Source organism: Malus domestica, chromosome 16 (genome assembly GCF_042453785.1).
Source record: "Malus domestica chromosome 16, GDT2T_hap1".
NCBI classification, from domain to species: domain Eukaryota; kingdom Viridiplantae; phylum Streptophyta; class Magnoliopsida; order Rosales; family Rosaceae; genus Malus; species Malus domestica.
Window position 1 is genome coordinate 1,531,746 of NC_091676.1, and position 13,745 is coordinate 1,545,490.

Consider the following 13,745-nt stretch of genomic DNA (forward strand, 5'->3'; position numbering starts at 1 on the left):
AAACAAGACTCAATACACCAAGTGTCATAATACAAGTGGTTGTATTTTTAACCACATATATTGAGCAATACTAGGTAGGCCAAATTTTTTAAACCAAAATTACAAACTAAATGTTGTGGTTGTAGATGGTTAGATTATTAATTAAGTGTCGATTAGCGTGTTTGTTTCTTATTGGTGACAAGTCATTTGATTTGCACTTTGGTATAAAAAATTTGATCTTCCTAGCACTACTCCACATATATTATGGCACCACGCAGTACCAGGACAAGGAGAAATTTTTAGTTGTGACAGGAACACAAATGGTACACCACGTGTTTTAATATGAGTGGTAAGAAATTTTATTTTTTAAGTTATTAACTTTTTAGCGCACATATCTCACTATTTGTATAGTGACACGTGATGTACCACCCTGTGTACCGATCACACTGAAAAATCTCTCAAGGACCATGACCTTTGCTTCCTTATTTTCCTCTTTTTCTTTCTCTTCCACCCAATCCCAACCGTTGGATCCTTAACCCAACGCAATTGACTTCATCCGTACAAGTTGTAGAACCACGCAATACAATGACCTTAGGCCATCTCCAACCGAAGGGTCCAGAAGGCCGAAAATAGCCCTAAAATCGTCTCCAACCGAGGGCTAGGCCAGAAGGCTCGGGAATCTGGGAGGGCCGCACGGAATTTCAAAGGGCCAAAGGGCCAAAGGGCTGGCTGCTTTCGACCAGCCAGCCCCGGGCTGGCTATTTTTTTTTTATAGTTTTGTTATTCCTGTCGGTTATAACCGACAGGAATACATGCTATTATTTAATATACTAAATAATGGTGTATTCCTGTCGGTTATAACCGACAGGATTTTAAAAAAAAATTCAAATGAAACGGCTACTAGCCGTTGCATTTGATTTGATTTTTTTTTACATTATTATTATTATTATTTATTTACAAAAAATTTCATATAACTTCTATTTTTTCCTATAACTTCTATTTCACAAAATTTGGTTCATATTTTTTTTAAATTCCATTTTTTTCCTATAACTTCTATTTCACAAAATTGTTTCATATTTTTTTTTCCTATAACTTCTATTTCACAAAATTTATTTCATATTTTTTTTAAATTCCATTTTTTTCCTATAACTTCTATTTCACAAAATTTATTTCATATTGTTTTTTAAATTCCATTTTTTTTCTATAACTTCTATTTCACAAAATTTGTTTCATATTTTTATTTTGAATTCCATTTTTTTCCTATAACTTCTATTTGACAAAATTTGTTTCATGTTTTTTTTTTAAATTCCATTTTTTTCCTATAACTTCTATTTGACAAAATTTGTTTCATATTTTTTTTAAATTCTATTTTTTTTTCCTATAACTTCCTAAGCCATTATACAACATTAAATTAAATTAAGTAACATGAAACAACGTTAAACAATATGAAACAACATTAAATAACATTAACCAACATAAAAATTATACAACATGAAACTTAAACAACATTTTAGTTGTAGTTTTTAAATAATAAATTATGTTTGGCCCTCGGTTGGAGACGGAGGCAAATATGGTCATGTACTGTTCATTAAAATATTAATATCTTGGGGAATCTTGGAGGGCCAGAGGGCTAAAACGAGCCCTCTGGCCAGCCCTCGGTTAGAGATGGCCTTAGCTATGCCTCCCTTTCCTGCTGATTCTAAATCAACTATGAAAACTCCTTTCATTGGCTAGTCCAGATTCAGCGTACAGAAAAAAAAAAAAGCCTTAATACTTCACAATAAAAACCTAATGAAGTTCTTTTCTACTATATAAACCCCCTGTCCCAAGGAAAAGAAAAAAACCTTGATCTCCTTGATATGGTGAAAAACATGATTAATATGCCAGTTGCTGAGAGTATATTAATAAAATCAAATACATATATATAATTTGAATAAAATAGTAAATCACTAAGTTACAAGCTGCGTGTACGAAAATTTTAGCCAAATGTTTTACAAAGTAGAAACTATGTGGTATATCAAAAGGTGGTCTAGAGTCTACTTCACGAGAATTTTTTCAGTGCTGGAAACATGGCTCGATACACCAAGTGTCATAATACAAGTGATTGTAATTTTTTCTTTTCAAGTATCAAACCATTTATATTATGATATTTGTTGTACCGAACTGTGTTCTTAGCACACTGGAAAATCTCTCTTACTTCACCTATGGTGTACACCTAATAAACTTCTAAAAGATGAGAATCCATCCAATCGAAATCAAGGGCCAAAGCTTGACAGAGTCTCTTGGTGCATTTGCGAGTGGTCCTCTTTGAAAATTGGACAAGGGTTTTGACACTCTTCCTAACTAAATATTCGACGCAACGTTTACATCTCCATTAATTATTTGGCCCTCCTTTGTACGTGTTCAGCTTTCGAATATACTGACACAAATTACTAAAGTTGCTTTGGATTTATTAGTTATTTAACGGACACAAGAGTACTGCAAAGTACGTACGAGTGAGGGAATGTCCAAAAGATCAATCTGATACTTTTTTGAAAGAAATCGAGGAAATTAAACTGCTGTAAGTTAGACTTTTAAGGAATGATACTGATTGGTCTTAATTTATAACAAAATCTCAACAGTAATTTGTCGAAAGATTTTGATTTAAGCGATATTATTGCTTTAAGCTCACTAAAAACTCATGAGAGAGTTTGAACACGAAACACTATTAGTTGTAGAAAACAGCCTTATCCACCAAATCAATTCAGTATTACAATTTCTATGGCCAAAGTGGTAAAACTTTCGTCTTCCATCCCTGTCTTTATATACAGCTGATCATACAAGGACGAACTACAAAGAATCATGACTCCGAGTCAATTGTCCGCATTTATGTTTTAGTCTTCCACCGTCTTATGTTGTGGCCTAAAAGGTCGATCGCTCCCAACTGGCATATAGGGACTGATGAAAATTTTGAGTAGAAATTTTATTGTCTCGCATTGGTCACTATCAAAAGATTCCCTCAATTTATAAGGCTTGGTTCCTTATAAAAAGTGATTGGAGTGATAAAGTCTACATAACCTATTTATCCCCGAAAGAAAAACCTTTACCGCACGTACACCAATCACGTAAGCCCTACAAAGGCAAGTTGTGGTCTATAAAAAAGTCCCCGTTGGCCCTCTGAAGATCACAGATCAAAGTTCAAACCATGGAGTTCAATGCATATTTTCTTGTGTTCTTTTCTCTTCTATTCGTGCTGCAGTATAGTTCTTGTAGAATCACTGCACCATGCAGTCAAACCCCATACCCTCAAGTGTGTCGCCATTACATTAACACTAACCTCTTATCAACCCTAGATCGTCACCAAAGGTTTGCAGTTCGTGACTTGGCACTTAAAGTGTCCATGGACCAAGCCCTTAAAGCTCATCAACTTGTCTCGTCCTTGAACTTGAACTCATTGGACGGTGACCATACTCGAGCCAAGGGGGCCTGGAATGACTGCTTGGAGCTCTACGAGGATACCGTTGACAAGCTCAACCGTTCCATCGGCTCCACCAATGCCCTTGATGTCAATACATGGTTGAGTGCATCGCTTACTAATCAACAGACATGCCAAAATGGTTTCAAAAACCTCAACATTCCTAGTTCTCATTTGCAATCTTTCCCAAACTACGTCACGCTCTCAACCAACTTGTCCAAGATGCTTAGCAACTCACTATCAATACACAAGGTCTCAACTTCTTCATCAGCTCTACATTTTAGCAAACAAGTTCGTGGAAGACGACGGCGTTTGCTTTCGGATGATGGGTTCCCAGAATGGGTTTCAGCCGCTGATCGAAAGCTGCTACAATCGATAGGTAGCGGACCAAACGCTGATATGGTAGTAGCACAAGACGGGTCCGGGAATTACAAGTCAATTTCTGAAGCTGTGGATGCTGCGTACAAGCTACAGGGTGGGGCGACTAAAAGGTTTGTCATACACGTGAAGGCAGGAGTTTACAGAGAAAATATCGAGATTAAGAGGACAATGAAGAACATCATGTTCATTGGAGATGGTATCGATGCAACGATTGTCACAGGGAATAAAAATGCCCAAGATGGTTCAACTACATATCGCTCTGCCACATTTGGTAAGTATGAGTTGAAACAATAATGAACTTTGAATCAGTTTAAGGGGTATTTGGACTCAACAAACCCCATCACCTTAAGTTAATTTTGAAACTTTAGGTGGCGTCACAGTTAGATACTAATTGATTGAAGACCAAATTAATTAAGGGTCATTTTGGTTCTGGTCACTAATCAATCTAGTTGTTAGAATGAAATCTTATTTGTTTAAATAGTTTGATCAAGGTCCCTAGCATCATTTAAGGGATTTAGCTCATGCATTTATGCACTCAATATCCCACAAATTATGAAATTTAAAAAAATCCAAATAATATTGTTACAAATATAACAATGACTTAAAAATCAATAATAAAGTAATTTGTTCTTTACATAGTTCTAGCAAAAAAAAAAATGTACCCACGTAATTATTAATATAGTGCAAGAAATAACTATTTGATATATTTTAAAACATAAAAGAAACATATAATATGATTAGCATGGGTACGTTCATAAAAAAAAACTATTGGTATATTAAATTAAAAGTATGGGTACATATTAAAATTCAAAACTATGGGTGCAAATTTAATTGAAAATAGAGGTACATATTAAAATTCAAAATTATGGATATAAATTAAAACTAAAAGGAATATTGGTATAATTTTTTTAAAAAATAGGACACAAATTATAGATAGAAATATATGAAAAAAATACTAAAAATATTATATTTGAAAATATTAATACTTTTTTTAAATTGACATAGAAGGACTTGTAAATAATTTAATATTCAATTAATGGCATGAAGAAAAGTCAAGGGATCTTGATCAAAAACAAAAAAAGAATAAGGTTTCAATTATTAAGAAGGATAAATGAGGGATGACCGAATTTATCCTTTAATTAATTAAGTCATGATCGATTTGAAAGTGCTAGAGAGACCAACTATTTAGATTAAAATTTGTAAACTATATGACGCGGTTGTTGATGATGAAATTATTACCTAAGTGTTAATTAACGTGTTTATTTCTTACTAGTGACACATCACATGGTTTGTAAATTAGTCTATCATATTATTCTTCACTTAAAGCATGTTTTGTAAATCAAATAACATTATTATTGATAATTGAATTATTAAATATGAATTAACGTACTTAATTTGTATCATTACTCCTACTCAAATTATAAAGCTATTTACCAGATCCTGCTTTTCCTTTTACTTTAATTTTTTTTGTTCCTTTTCTTGACAAGATTTAAATACTGATAACCTAGCTAATTACATGCCACGTGAATAGTTACAAGTGTTTCTCCTAGTATACATCTAATAGTTCACAAAATTAATAAACTGTTCACTTAAAATTCAGGGGCTACCGGAGATGGCTTTATTGCTCAAGACATGACATTCGAAAACACTGCCGGACCACAGAAACACCAAGCCGTGGCACTCCGCTCCGGCTCCGATCATTCAGTCTTCTACCGTTGCAGCTTCAAGGGTTACCAAGACACCTTATACGTGTATTCCCAACGCCAATTCTACCGCGACTGCAACATATACGGCACGGTCGACTTCATCTGCGGCGACGCTACGGTTGTGCTCCAAAATTGCAACATCTACGCGAGGAAACCAATGAGCAACCAAGTAAACACCGTGACAGCGCAGTCTAGGACCGACCCGAATGAAAACACAGGCATTGTTATTCATAATTCGCGAATCACGGCTGCAGAACAAGGTTCGTTTAAGACGTACTTGGGTAGGCCGTGGAAAGAGTACTCTAGGACGGTAATTATGAAGAGTAATCTTGATGGGATCAATCCTGCTGGTTGGTTTCCGTGGAGTGGAAGCTTTGCCCTCTCCACACTTTATTACGGGGAGTACATGAACTCCGGCGCTGGAGCTGGTACTGGAGGGAGGGTCAACTGGCCCGGTTATCGTGTTATAACGAGTGCAGTGGAGGCCGGAAAGTTTACGGTTGGGAACTTTTTGGCCGGAGATTCGTGGATTCCGGGGACCAGAGTTCCATTTACAGCTGGTCTATGATAATGCATGCATATGGTTGTGGAGAGAAGTTGTTTGAATGGTTAGGGAGGGACTTGTCACAATTGTGTATTGTTGTGTGCGGATAGTGACCTAAAGTAAAAATCGTCACATAGCTTGTTTTTAGCTTCCTTCTGGTAATTATATCCCGTTCATCCCTCCTGTAATGCAGTAAATATTTTCAAACTCTTACCTCATGTTATTATGGTGTTATTAATTGAGAACTTGTTTGAAAGTGCTTATAAAATAAATAAAAGTGTTGTTGGTGAAAATATTTTTAGAACTAATTCTTGATAAATATGTAGGTGAATCCTGAAAAGACAATTTAAGTGCTTTTAGAACTCAAAAATATTTTTTTTTAAATGTTTTCAATCATTTTAAAAACAAAGGGATCTGCAAAGGCAATTTCCGTCATTTGCTTTCGCTACCCGCTGTAGCTTTTGAATTCTGTCTTCTTTATGGTCTAAAAGAGGGAAAAAAGGGATCTGCAATGGCTCCTCTCCATCTTTAAATATTCAATTCTCTATAGCATGTTTTCAAAATTTCCCAATTCATGAAAGGCCGTGGATTGAGGGAGATACATGGCGGTCTGGTAGTGATTGTTCAAGAATGAGTTTTTCTCTTTAATTTCTCCGATTACAGTTTTGCCGATTTTCTTTCGATCTCCCTTTCTTGTCTATGCTGTTTTCTTGTCCCTTGTGATTATATAAAAGCATCATTCAGATCCACACAAAAAATCCTGATTTGAATTTGGGATGTTCTTGGCTAAAACTTGATGGATTTAAGAATTAATTAGTTTTCAATCTTAAATTAAACTAGTAACAATTGTTCTCACAGTACTTCATTGATGTCTCCTTAGGAGTTTGGATGGTCTAGAACGCCATTGGAGCGAAAGACAAGAACCAGAGACGACAACGGAAGCTAACATTTGAAGGAGAATTTTTTTTGTCGCCCACCGCTTTAGAATTTTGAATAGTAAAATTTAATTACACAACAGAGTAGTCACGTGTTTTATTTTTATTGGCCGAGATCCTTGATCCTTTTCCTGGGGATTTCGAGAATTCCGTAATCGTGACCGTTCATCGTATATCGTGCAATCGGTTTTCGTTAGGAAATATTTATATTTAATTGTAAATTTTAAATAATTTTTTATCGCACGATATACAATGAACGGTCACGATCACGGAATCGCCGGTTTCCGACTTCCGGGACCCTGGAAAAAATTCTCCCGCTTACAAGTTACATTAGCCGTTGATTGTGGCTACTACTGTGCCACGTGTAGCAAAAAGGAAGCCAATTTCTCACGCATTTCAGCATCTCGAACAGAGAATTGAACGGATTTTAACCGTGGGATAAAGTAAGACACGAAGACTTGATTAGATGAAAAGTTAAGTCAAAATGAAAATGATTTTCGAGGGGCAAAGCGACATTCACAAACGCTTTCGGGGACCAGATACGCACTTGCAAAAAGCAAATTATACATTGGTTCAAAGCACACCAGATTTGGACAAGAGATTGCAAAACGTAGTTCGCATTATTTTGGACGAACAAAAATTGTTGGCATCGGAGTCCGACAGACCCATCAAAGTTACAAAAAAGGTTCTCTTATTACCAATACCTTTGATGAAAACAAGCCGGTCCTTGTTCATGGGATTTTAGAGATGTGGATCTATGTGATGACGGTCGGGGCAGATCGTCCGGTGAACTCTTGCATCTTCGAAAGCTTAAGGGCAACCTCCACCTATATACACAGTCAGCGAATCAGAGCCAGCCCGAAAAACTTGGCCACAAAGTTTTAATAATAAGACTGAGATTAATGATTAAACTCACAAGAGGACTAAGTGCTTCTGAGGATTCTCTGCTGATTTTCGATGGATCCTTCTCATACTGCTCAATGTAGAGTCGGATTGTGGCACCTTCTGAGCCGGTTCCTGAGAGGCGGAAAACCTGCAATCGTGTTCAAGGATGGGGAAGATTGACCAGCTCAAGTTAGCTCCATAAAGAGTATCCTTCAGAAATATATTTCAAAACAGATAAAACAAAAAGCATGTCAACTAACCAATCGTGATCCGTCCTCAAACAAGTACCGGATCCCCTGGTGTTTTGAGATGGAACCGTCAACAGGATCCTTGTACTCAAATTCATCGGCGTTGACAACATTGGAAACATCAGAGTGTAAGCCCTTCACAATCCTGTATAAATGAGCAGCACCAGTATGTCAATAAAAATAAAAGATCTCTTAAGAGTTAATTTAAGATGGCTTTCAGCTTTCACATTGTTTAAAGGAAGACAGGCTCAACTAAACTAAAGCATGTCAAATTTCAAACCATAATTGGACCTATCGGGGTGTTGTTTCTTCGAAACCTAACGGAAAATACCAAGAAGGTTCTCTCCAGACAGATAACATGTACATAACAACAACCCCAAATAGGCAAATATCCAACAACTAAACAAGGTGTCGCACAACAACGCAATTGAGAAAATTATCAAGAGAGACCGCCCTCACATAGACCAATTCTAATCTCAAATGAAGTATCCACAGACAATTATTGAATTAACAAAATTAACGAAACCGGGAACCCATGGACAAGAATTTCAACTCAGAACAAGTCTATGACTGTTGAACTTCCTTTTCACCCATTTTATATTCTTCAAGACAGGGGGCAAAAGCATGAATTTCCTGTTATGCATAAGTTTCCAACAAGTTTCAGTTAATAGTCTGAGAAACGACAAGAGTAAACATACTTGTTGACTTCAGAAAGATCAGATTGCAATTTCACCAAAGAAGCCATCAGTTCCTTTGCTTTACCTGCATCCACATTCTTCAAGAAAAAATACAATAATTAAAAGCAATAAAAGATTCTCAAGTTGAACATTCGGAAGAACACCTCAAAATGTTACCAAACCTCATAGTCGTATCGTGTATAATAATGGCGACCAAAGGTAGCCCAATGCTTACGAACTATGTCCTCAACACTGACAAGCTTCTCCCCGCCAAGATTTTCCTTATTTTTATAAGCAAGTATGGATAACCAAGCTAAAACTGCCCAGATACCATCTTTCTCACGGATATGGTCGGAACCTGTCCAAGGACACAACCAATGACAACGCACCGAGATTGTATAAGTTTCTAACAATTCCAATGTTGATTTAACTACTTTAGAGTGTACTTCCTGAAAACTGACCTGTTCCAAAACTTTCTTCCCCACAAACTGAGCATAAACCAGCATCCATTAAGTTACCGAAAAATTTCCAGCCAGTAGGTACCTGGGGTTTATAGCAAATACAACTAAAGTTAAAATTTTATTATGCCAGCAGCATAGGGACTTGAGAGAGAAAGGGAGGGTACCTCAAAAAACTTCAAATTCAAATGTTTGGCTACAACATCAAGGGCAGCAGAGGTAGGCATGCTCCTACAAGTGGGAAAGGTCAAAAGATGATAATCAAGAACATCTAGGCATGAAACGAGATATCCAAAAGACGGACATTTTATAAAAAGATTATTCAAACCCACGATAATAGATTGCCAAATTCCAAAGTCCACAAATACTCTAGGAGATGAATGAAAAACTTTTAACAAATTTACGTTGCTCTATAATGAAACACACTGCAAGCTAAGCAGCACAATAAAGTACCTGGCAACTCCTTTCAGACCAGTTTTGAAGTAAGGTATGGCGTCAACTGCATTTGCAGCAATGATGGCTACAGAATCCGATGGGGTAACAAAAAACCTAATAAAACAAGACAAGTTATGAATGCAACTTAAAGACAAGATTAGAACTAATTCACAAGTCTAATGCTACCTTTTACCAAGGACCATGTTACGATCAGCATCACCATCAGCAGCAGCACCAAACTCTGGGGGCTCATCTGCAGTATTTGATTTACCCAGTCCCATACGTGCAACCAACTCCTTTGCATAGGTCAGATTAGGATCTGGATGCCCTCCTCCAAAGTCTTCCTGTTTGCATGAAGTCAATCACAGGGAAAAGAGTGAATCAAATGGATACAATGAATTTAGACTCTATATTATTAGTGACCATAAAACTAAACTTTTTTCAGAACATAGAAACACCTTGGGTACACAGTTCAGTAATGAGCTTTCTTTTGCACCAAGCTCTTCCACAAAAATACGTTTTGCATAAGCTCCAGCAACTCCATGAAGCGCGTCATAACTTTAACATGACGACAGAGATAAGTCACACCACCTTTGATACTATGTGTGTACCCAAAAAGGAACTATTGGACTAAAGAAAATGAAAAACAGGAGCTACGTACATACCAGAATGAGAATTTTGGAGATGATAGCAGCTTCCGGATAGACTCGAAATCAAAGATTGACCTGGAAAATGAGAAGTAATTAAGTCAAATGAACACTGTCCTGATATTAAGCTAAGAAAATCATACACAAAAATGAAACCAAATTCATAGAGAAGAGAGTTCCTCTAAGAGATGTGCTTACATCATCAATTTCACATAATCACTTGCCGAATCAAAAACATCAACATCAAAAGTTCCACCGTCCACCGAAAAGGTGGTGACACCTACTTCAGTGATATCCACCTGTCACATACAGTGGAAGTTCTGTCATTACAATAAATGGAACTCGATCCTGCAGCAGTCTTGTAATAAAATTTAAAGTAAATAAAAAATATGGAGCTTAGATTTGATGGATTACATCGGGTAGGTCGACTGTAAAATACTCCTTTATTTTTGTTGTGTTCTCATATATCTTGTCGGTGATTGACTCTGGAGCAGGTCCACCATTTCCCATGTTGTATTTAATCCCAAAATCCTGCAATATTACCAATCAGTACCAAGTAACAAATTGTTGGCTCTGCCAACTGTTTGAACAGACTATTATATTTACTTTCTTCTCCTAATTCCAAACAAACTTATTGTTTCATATTGTTCCTCTTCCAAGAAATATGTTACCATCCATCTCTTTGGAACTGCATCTTATTTGATGCTTAGATACCAGATGATTTGCAGGAATCATCCGATAATTATATAACGTTCCTAATTCTTTATAATTTATAACACAAGCCTATTTAGGCAGGTATCACTAACCTCATTTGGGCCACCTGGATTGTGACTGGCGGTCAGTATAAATGCTCCTGATGCCTTTGATCCCTGGATTCAAATCACACACATATGAAGCAGTTCACAACCAATAATATTAATGGTGATGATGATTACAATAAGGGCTAGATCCTAACTCAATATAACTTACATCTGCACCAACTCTTTCACGTACGATAGCTGACACAGCAGGGGTTGAAAGCAACCCATTCTGACCGACCCAAACACTTCTTACTCCATTGCCTGCTGCCATCTTAATAATGATCTGTCAATGAAAAAACATTGTAGAAATAGAAGACATTACATTTCTCATTACAAGTTATATTAGAAGAATCAATAAATCCTTGACTCACCCACCCAAAAAAGAAAAAAAATAGAAGGGGGAAATGAGCTCTATCTGGCTCAAGGGGCAGGCCTTCCCAAGCCCAACCCTTGTCAATTGCAGCAAAAAGGTATGCAGATCCAAACAACATTTTCAGTTTCATTGCTTACCAAGTACAAATTATATACACCATCACAAGAAAATTTCAAGTTGCATTCAGAAATTTTATGGAATGCAAAATTACCTGAATGGCATCCTTTGAGAAATACCGACCATCACCAGATACAACAAGTCTAGCACCTAGAAGAAACAAAAAACAATAAGCTTCGGAGACATTCTCAAACAAAAAAAAAAACACTTGAAACTAAATCAACAAAATATTCAAACATGGGGAGTACAGCATGAGGGGTAACGTGTCGTTTTTGGTGAAGTGAGGAACGATATCTTAAGTATTGAGAGGAAAAAAAAAGGGAACTTTAACGAAAAGCTCCCGGTACTGTTCACTTTAACGAAAAACCACATTTTTATACTAAAAAGTCAATCCTGGTACTATTCACTTTACCCTTTATTTTGTCCTAATCATTAAAACTCAAAGTTTTCAAGCCATTTTCATTAGTTTTCCTATTATCTGATCATTCTTATATTTCCCTCTATTTCCAAAAGCGGCAATCGACATTGTTGCTACCTGGCCAACATCACCTCTAGTATTGGGCGTCCATTTAATCTAACTAAATTCCTCCGTTCAATCTTGGACGTACATAATGCCTCAGTTTAATTCTTACCACATGACAAAATTATGAGTCTAAATGGCATCTACAAATACACAACAAAGTGCAACTCAGTAGAATCGTAGACAACAAAATGAGTATTATTTAGCATCAACTGACTTGCAAGTTCAAATGCAAGAATGCAAATGACTACAAATCACTCCATTGTGTTTGGCAAGGGAATAAAGAGCGACGAAAATAGTATGATTCAGTGATCCCTACCTTTAACTTGATCCGATGGAAGGGCATTGAATGTTGACTGAACAAAATTTTGCAAGTAATGAGGTTGCGTAAAAACTTTCACCTGAAAAGTTAAAGCCACCATTATACTAAGATAATCACAGCAATCTGAGAAGTCTATTTTAGCTTTAGAGAACAGGCATGCATTTTCTAACAGCCAATCTCTACTCTACCGAAAATAATATCGAATTTCGACTGAATCAATCGTCAACACAAATTTTATATTAGAATTAAACCAGTTTAACTAAGATGTAATTAGTTCATAAACTTCTGGAATCATATTCTGCACTATAAATAAGATCTAATTAGCTTAGAAAGATCTAAAGATCGGGTGCACGGATCAACCGGATCGATTTGATCGAACAGAGATCAGACTCGAATAATTTCAATTTCATACACTGATCAGAAATTTGGAAACAGCAAGACATCGGAAAACAATGCAAATTCACCAAATCAAACGACGAAAAATTGATCGCAGCAAACAGAGTGCAGAATTTCCCCGAACGCAACAGATCCAGCATTCATGCAAAGGAAATTCGATTACGAATTGAAAAAAAAAAAAAGTGAGAGAGAGAGAGATGAACCTTCTTGCGGAGGCCAGAGGTTCCGGGCTTCTGGCCATCGAACGGCGTCGTCTCCACCTTCCTAACCTGCCCCGACGACATTCTGCTCGCTGAGAACAAAACGCGATTCAAATCACAGAGAGAGGTAGAGAGAGAAAGAGAGATCGGAGATTGGAGTTTAGAGAGAGAAAGAAAGAGAGATTTATAACGGAACTGGAAGGTGACGAAGTGTGCTACGATTTACGCCAAATTTAATTTAGGTGAGTGAATGATAGACGTAAAAGATGGACGTGGAAGATTGGAGAGTGACGAGGAAGATGGGATCGGATGACCTTTTTCTGCGAATACTGTAAAAATATTCTCCACGTAGCACGTTCGGTACCTATTCCTGTTACTTTTAGCCGTTGATCTTTGTTTTACTTTTATAGTCTGCCGCTGATCTTTATCGGCGTGTTTCCTGAGACAAAGAGAGAGCGATTCCCACGGATTGTGTTTTTACTTCACTACCCCGCTGATTGCGTGCTAAGTCCCCCTACGACCGGTACTGTCGTTCAATTCTACGCCTTTTTTTTTAGTTTGTTAGAACCAACAATATTATGTACATTAACAGAATGAAAGAGTGGCTAATCTCACAATTAGATTCGACAATTTTTTACAGGACTTGTTAACATGACATTTAAGCGACA

General features: G+C 36.7%; 2 protein-coding genes across 2 annotated transcripts; one reads left to right on the forward strand and one right to left on the reverse strand.

Annotated features, from left to right (window-relative positions):
• Positions 1–2,823: 2,823 nt before the first annotated feature.
• LOC103452244 (pectinesterase) lies at positions 2,824–6,357 on the forward strand. Its single transcript, XM_008391760.4, has 2 exons — positions 2,824–4,085; positions 5,415–6,357. Exons 1-2 carry the CDS (start codon positions 3,164–3,166, stop codon positions 6,086–6,088), a joined length of 1,596 nt encoding a protein of 531 aa, XP_008389982.2. The 5' UTR covers positions 2,824–3,163; the 3' UTR covers positions 6,089–6,357.
• A 1,243-nt stretch (positions 6,358–7,600) lies between these two features.
• On the reverse strand, positions 7,601–13,477 carry LOC103430692 (phosphoglucomutase, cytoplasmic). Its single transcript, XM_029095379.2, has 18 exons — positions 13,081–13,477; positions 12,479–12,560; positions 11,734–11,789; positions 11,319–11,432; positions 11,156–11,218; positions 10,764–10,880; positions 10,548–10,648; positions 10,368–10,427; positions 10,161–10,260; positions 9,889–10,046; positions 9,721–9,816; positions 9,435–9,498; positions 9,271–9,352; positions 8,992–9,167; positions 8,831–8,907; positions 8,145–8,277; positions 7,916–8,032; positions 7,601–7,826 (listed from the first exon to the last, which is right to left on the reverse strand). The coding sequence occupies exons 1-18, from the start codon at positions 13,159–13,161 to the stop codon at positions 7,755–7,757; spliced, it is 1,749 nt and encodes a 582-aa protein (XP_028951212.1). The 5' UTR covers positions 13,162–13,477; the 3' UTR covers positions 7,601–7,754.
• Positions 13,478–13,745: the final 268 nt, after the last annotated feature.

What these genes read in the sequence shown, in the direction of transcription:
- LOC103452244 (XM_008391760.4), top strand. Translation starts at nt 3,164, where the DNA reads ATGGAGTTCAATGCATATTTTCTTGTGTTCTTTTCTCTTCTATTCGTG. An exon ending in ATATCGCTCTGCCACATTTG is followed by an intron (nt 4,086 to 5,414) that starts GTAAGTATGAGT and finishes CTTAAAATTCAG; the next exon opens with GGGCTACCGGAGATGGCTTT.
- LOC103430692 (XM_029095379.2), bottom strand. Translation starts at nt 13,161, where the DNA reads ATGTCGTCGGGGCAGGTTAGGAAGGTGGAGACGACGCCGTTCGATGGC. An exon ending in ATCCAGGTGGCCCAAATGAG is followed by an intron (nt 10,881 to 11,155) that starts GTTAGTGATACC and finishes GTAATATTGCAG; the next exon opens with GATTTTGGGATTAAATACAA. An exon ending in ATACACGATACGACTATGAG is followed by an intron (nt 8,908 to 8,991) that starts GTTTGGTAACAT and finishes TTTTTCTTGAAG; the next exon opens with AATGTGGATGCAGGTAAAGC.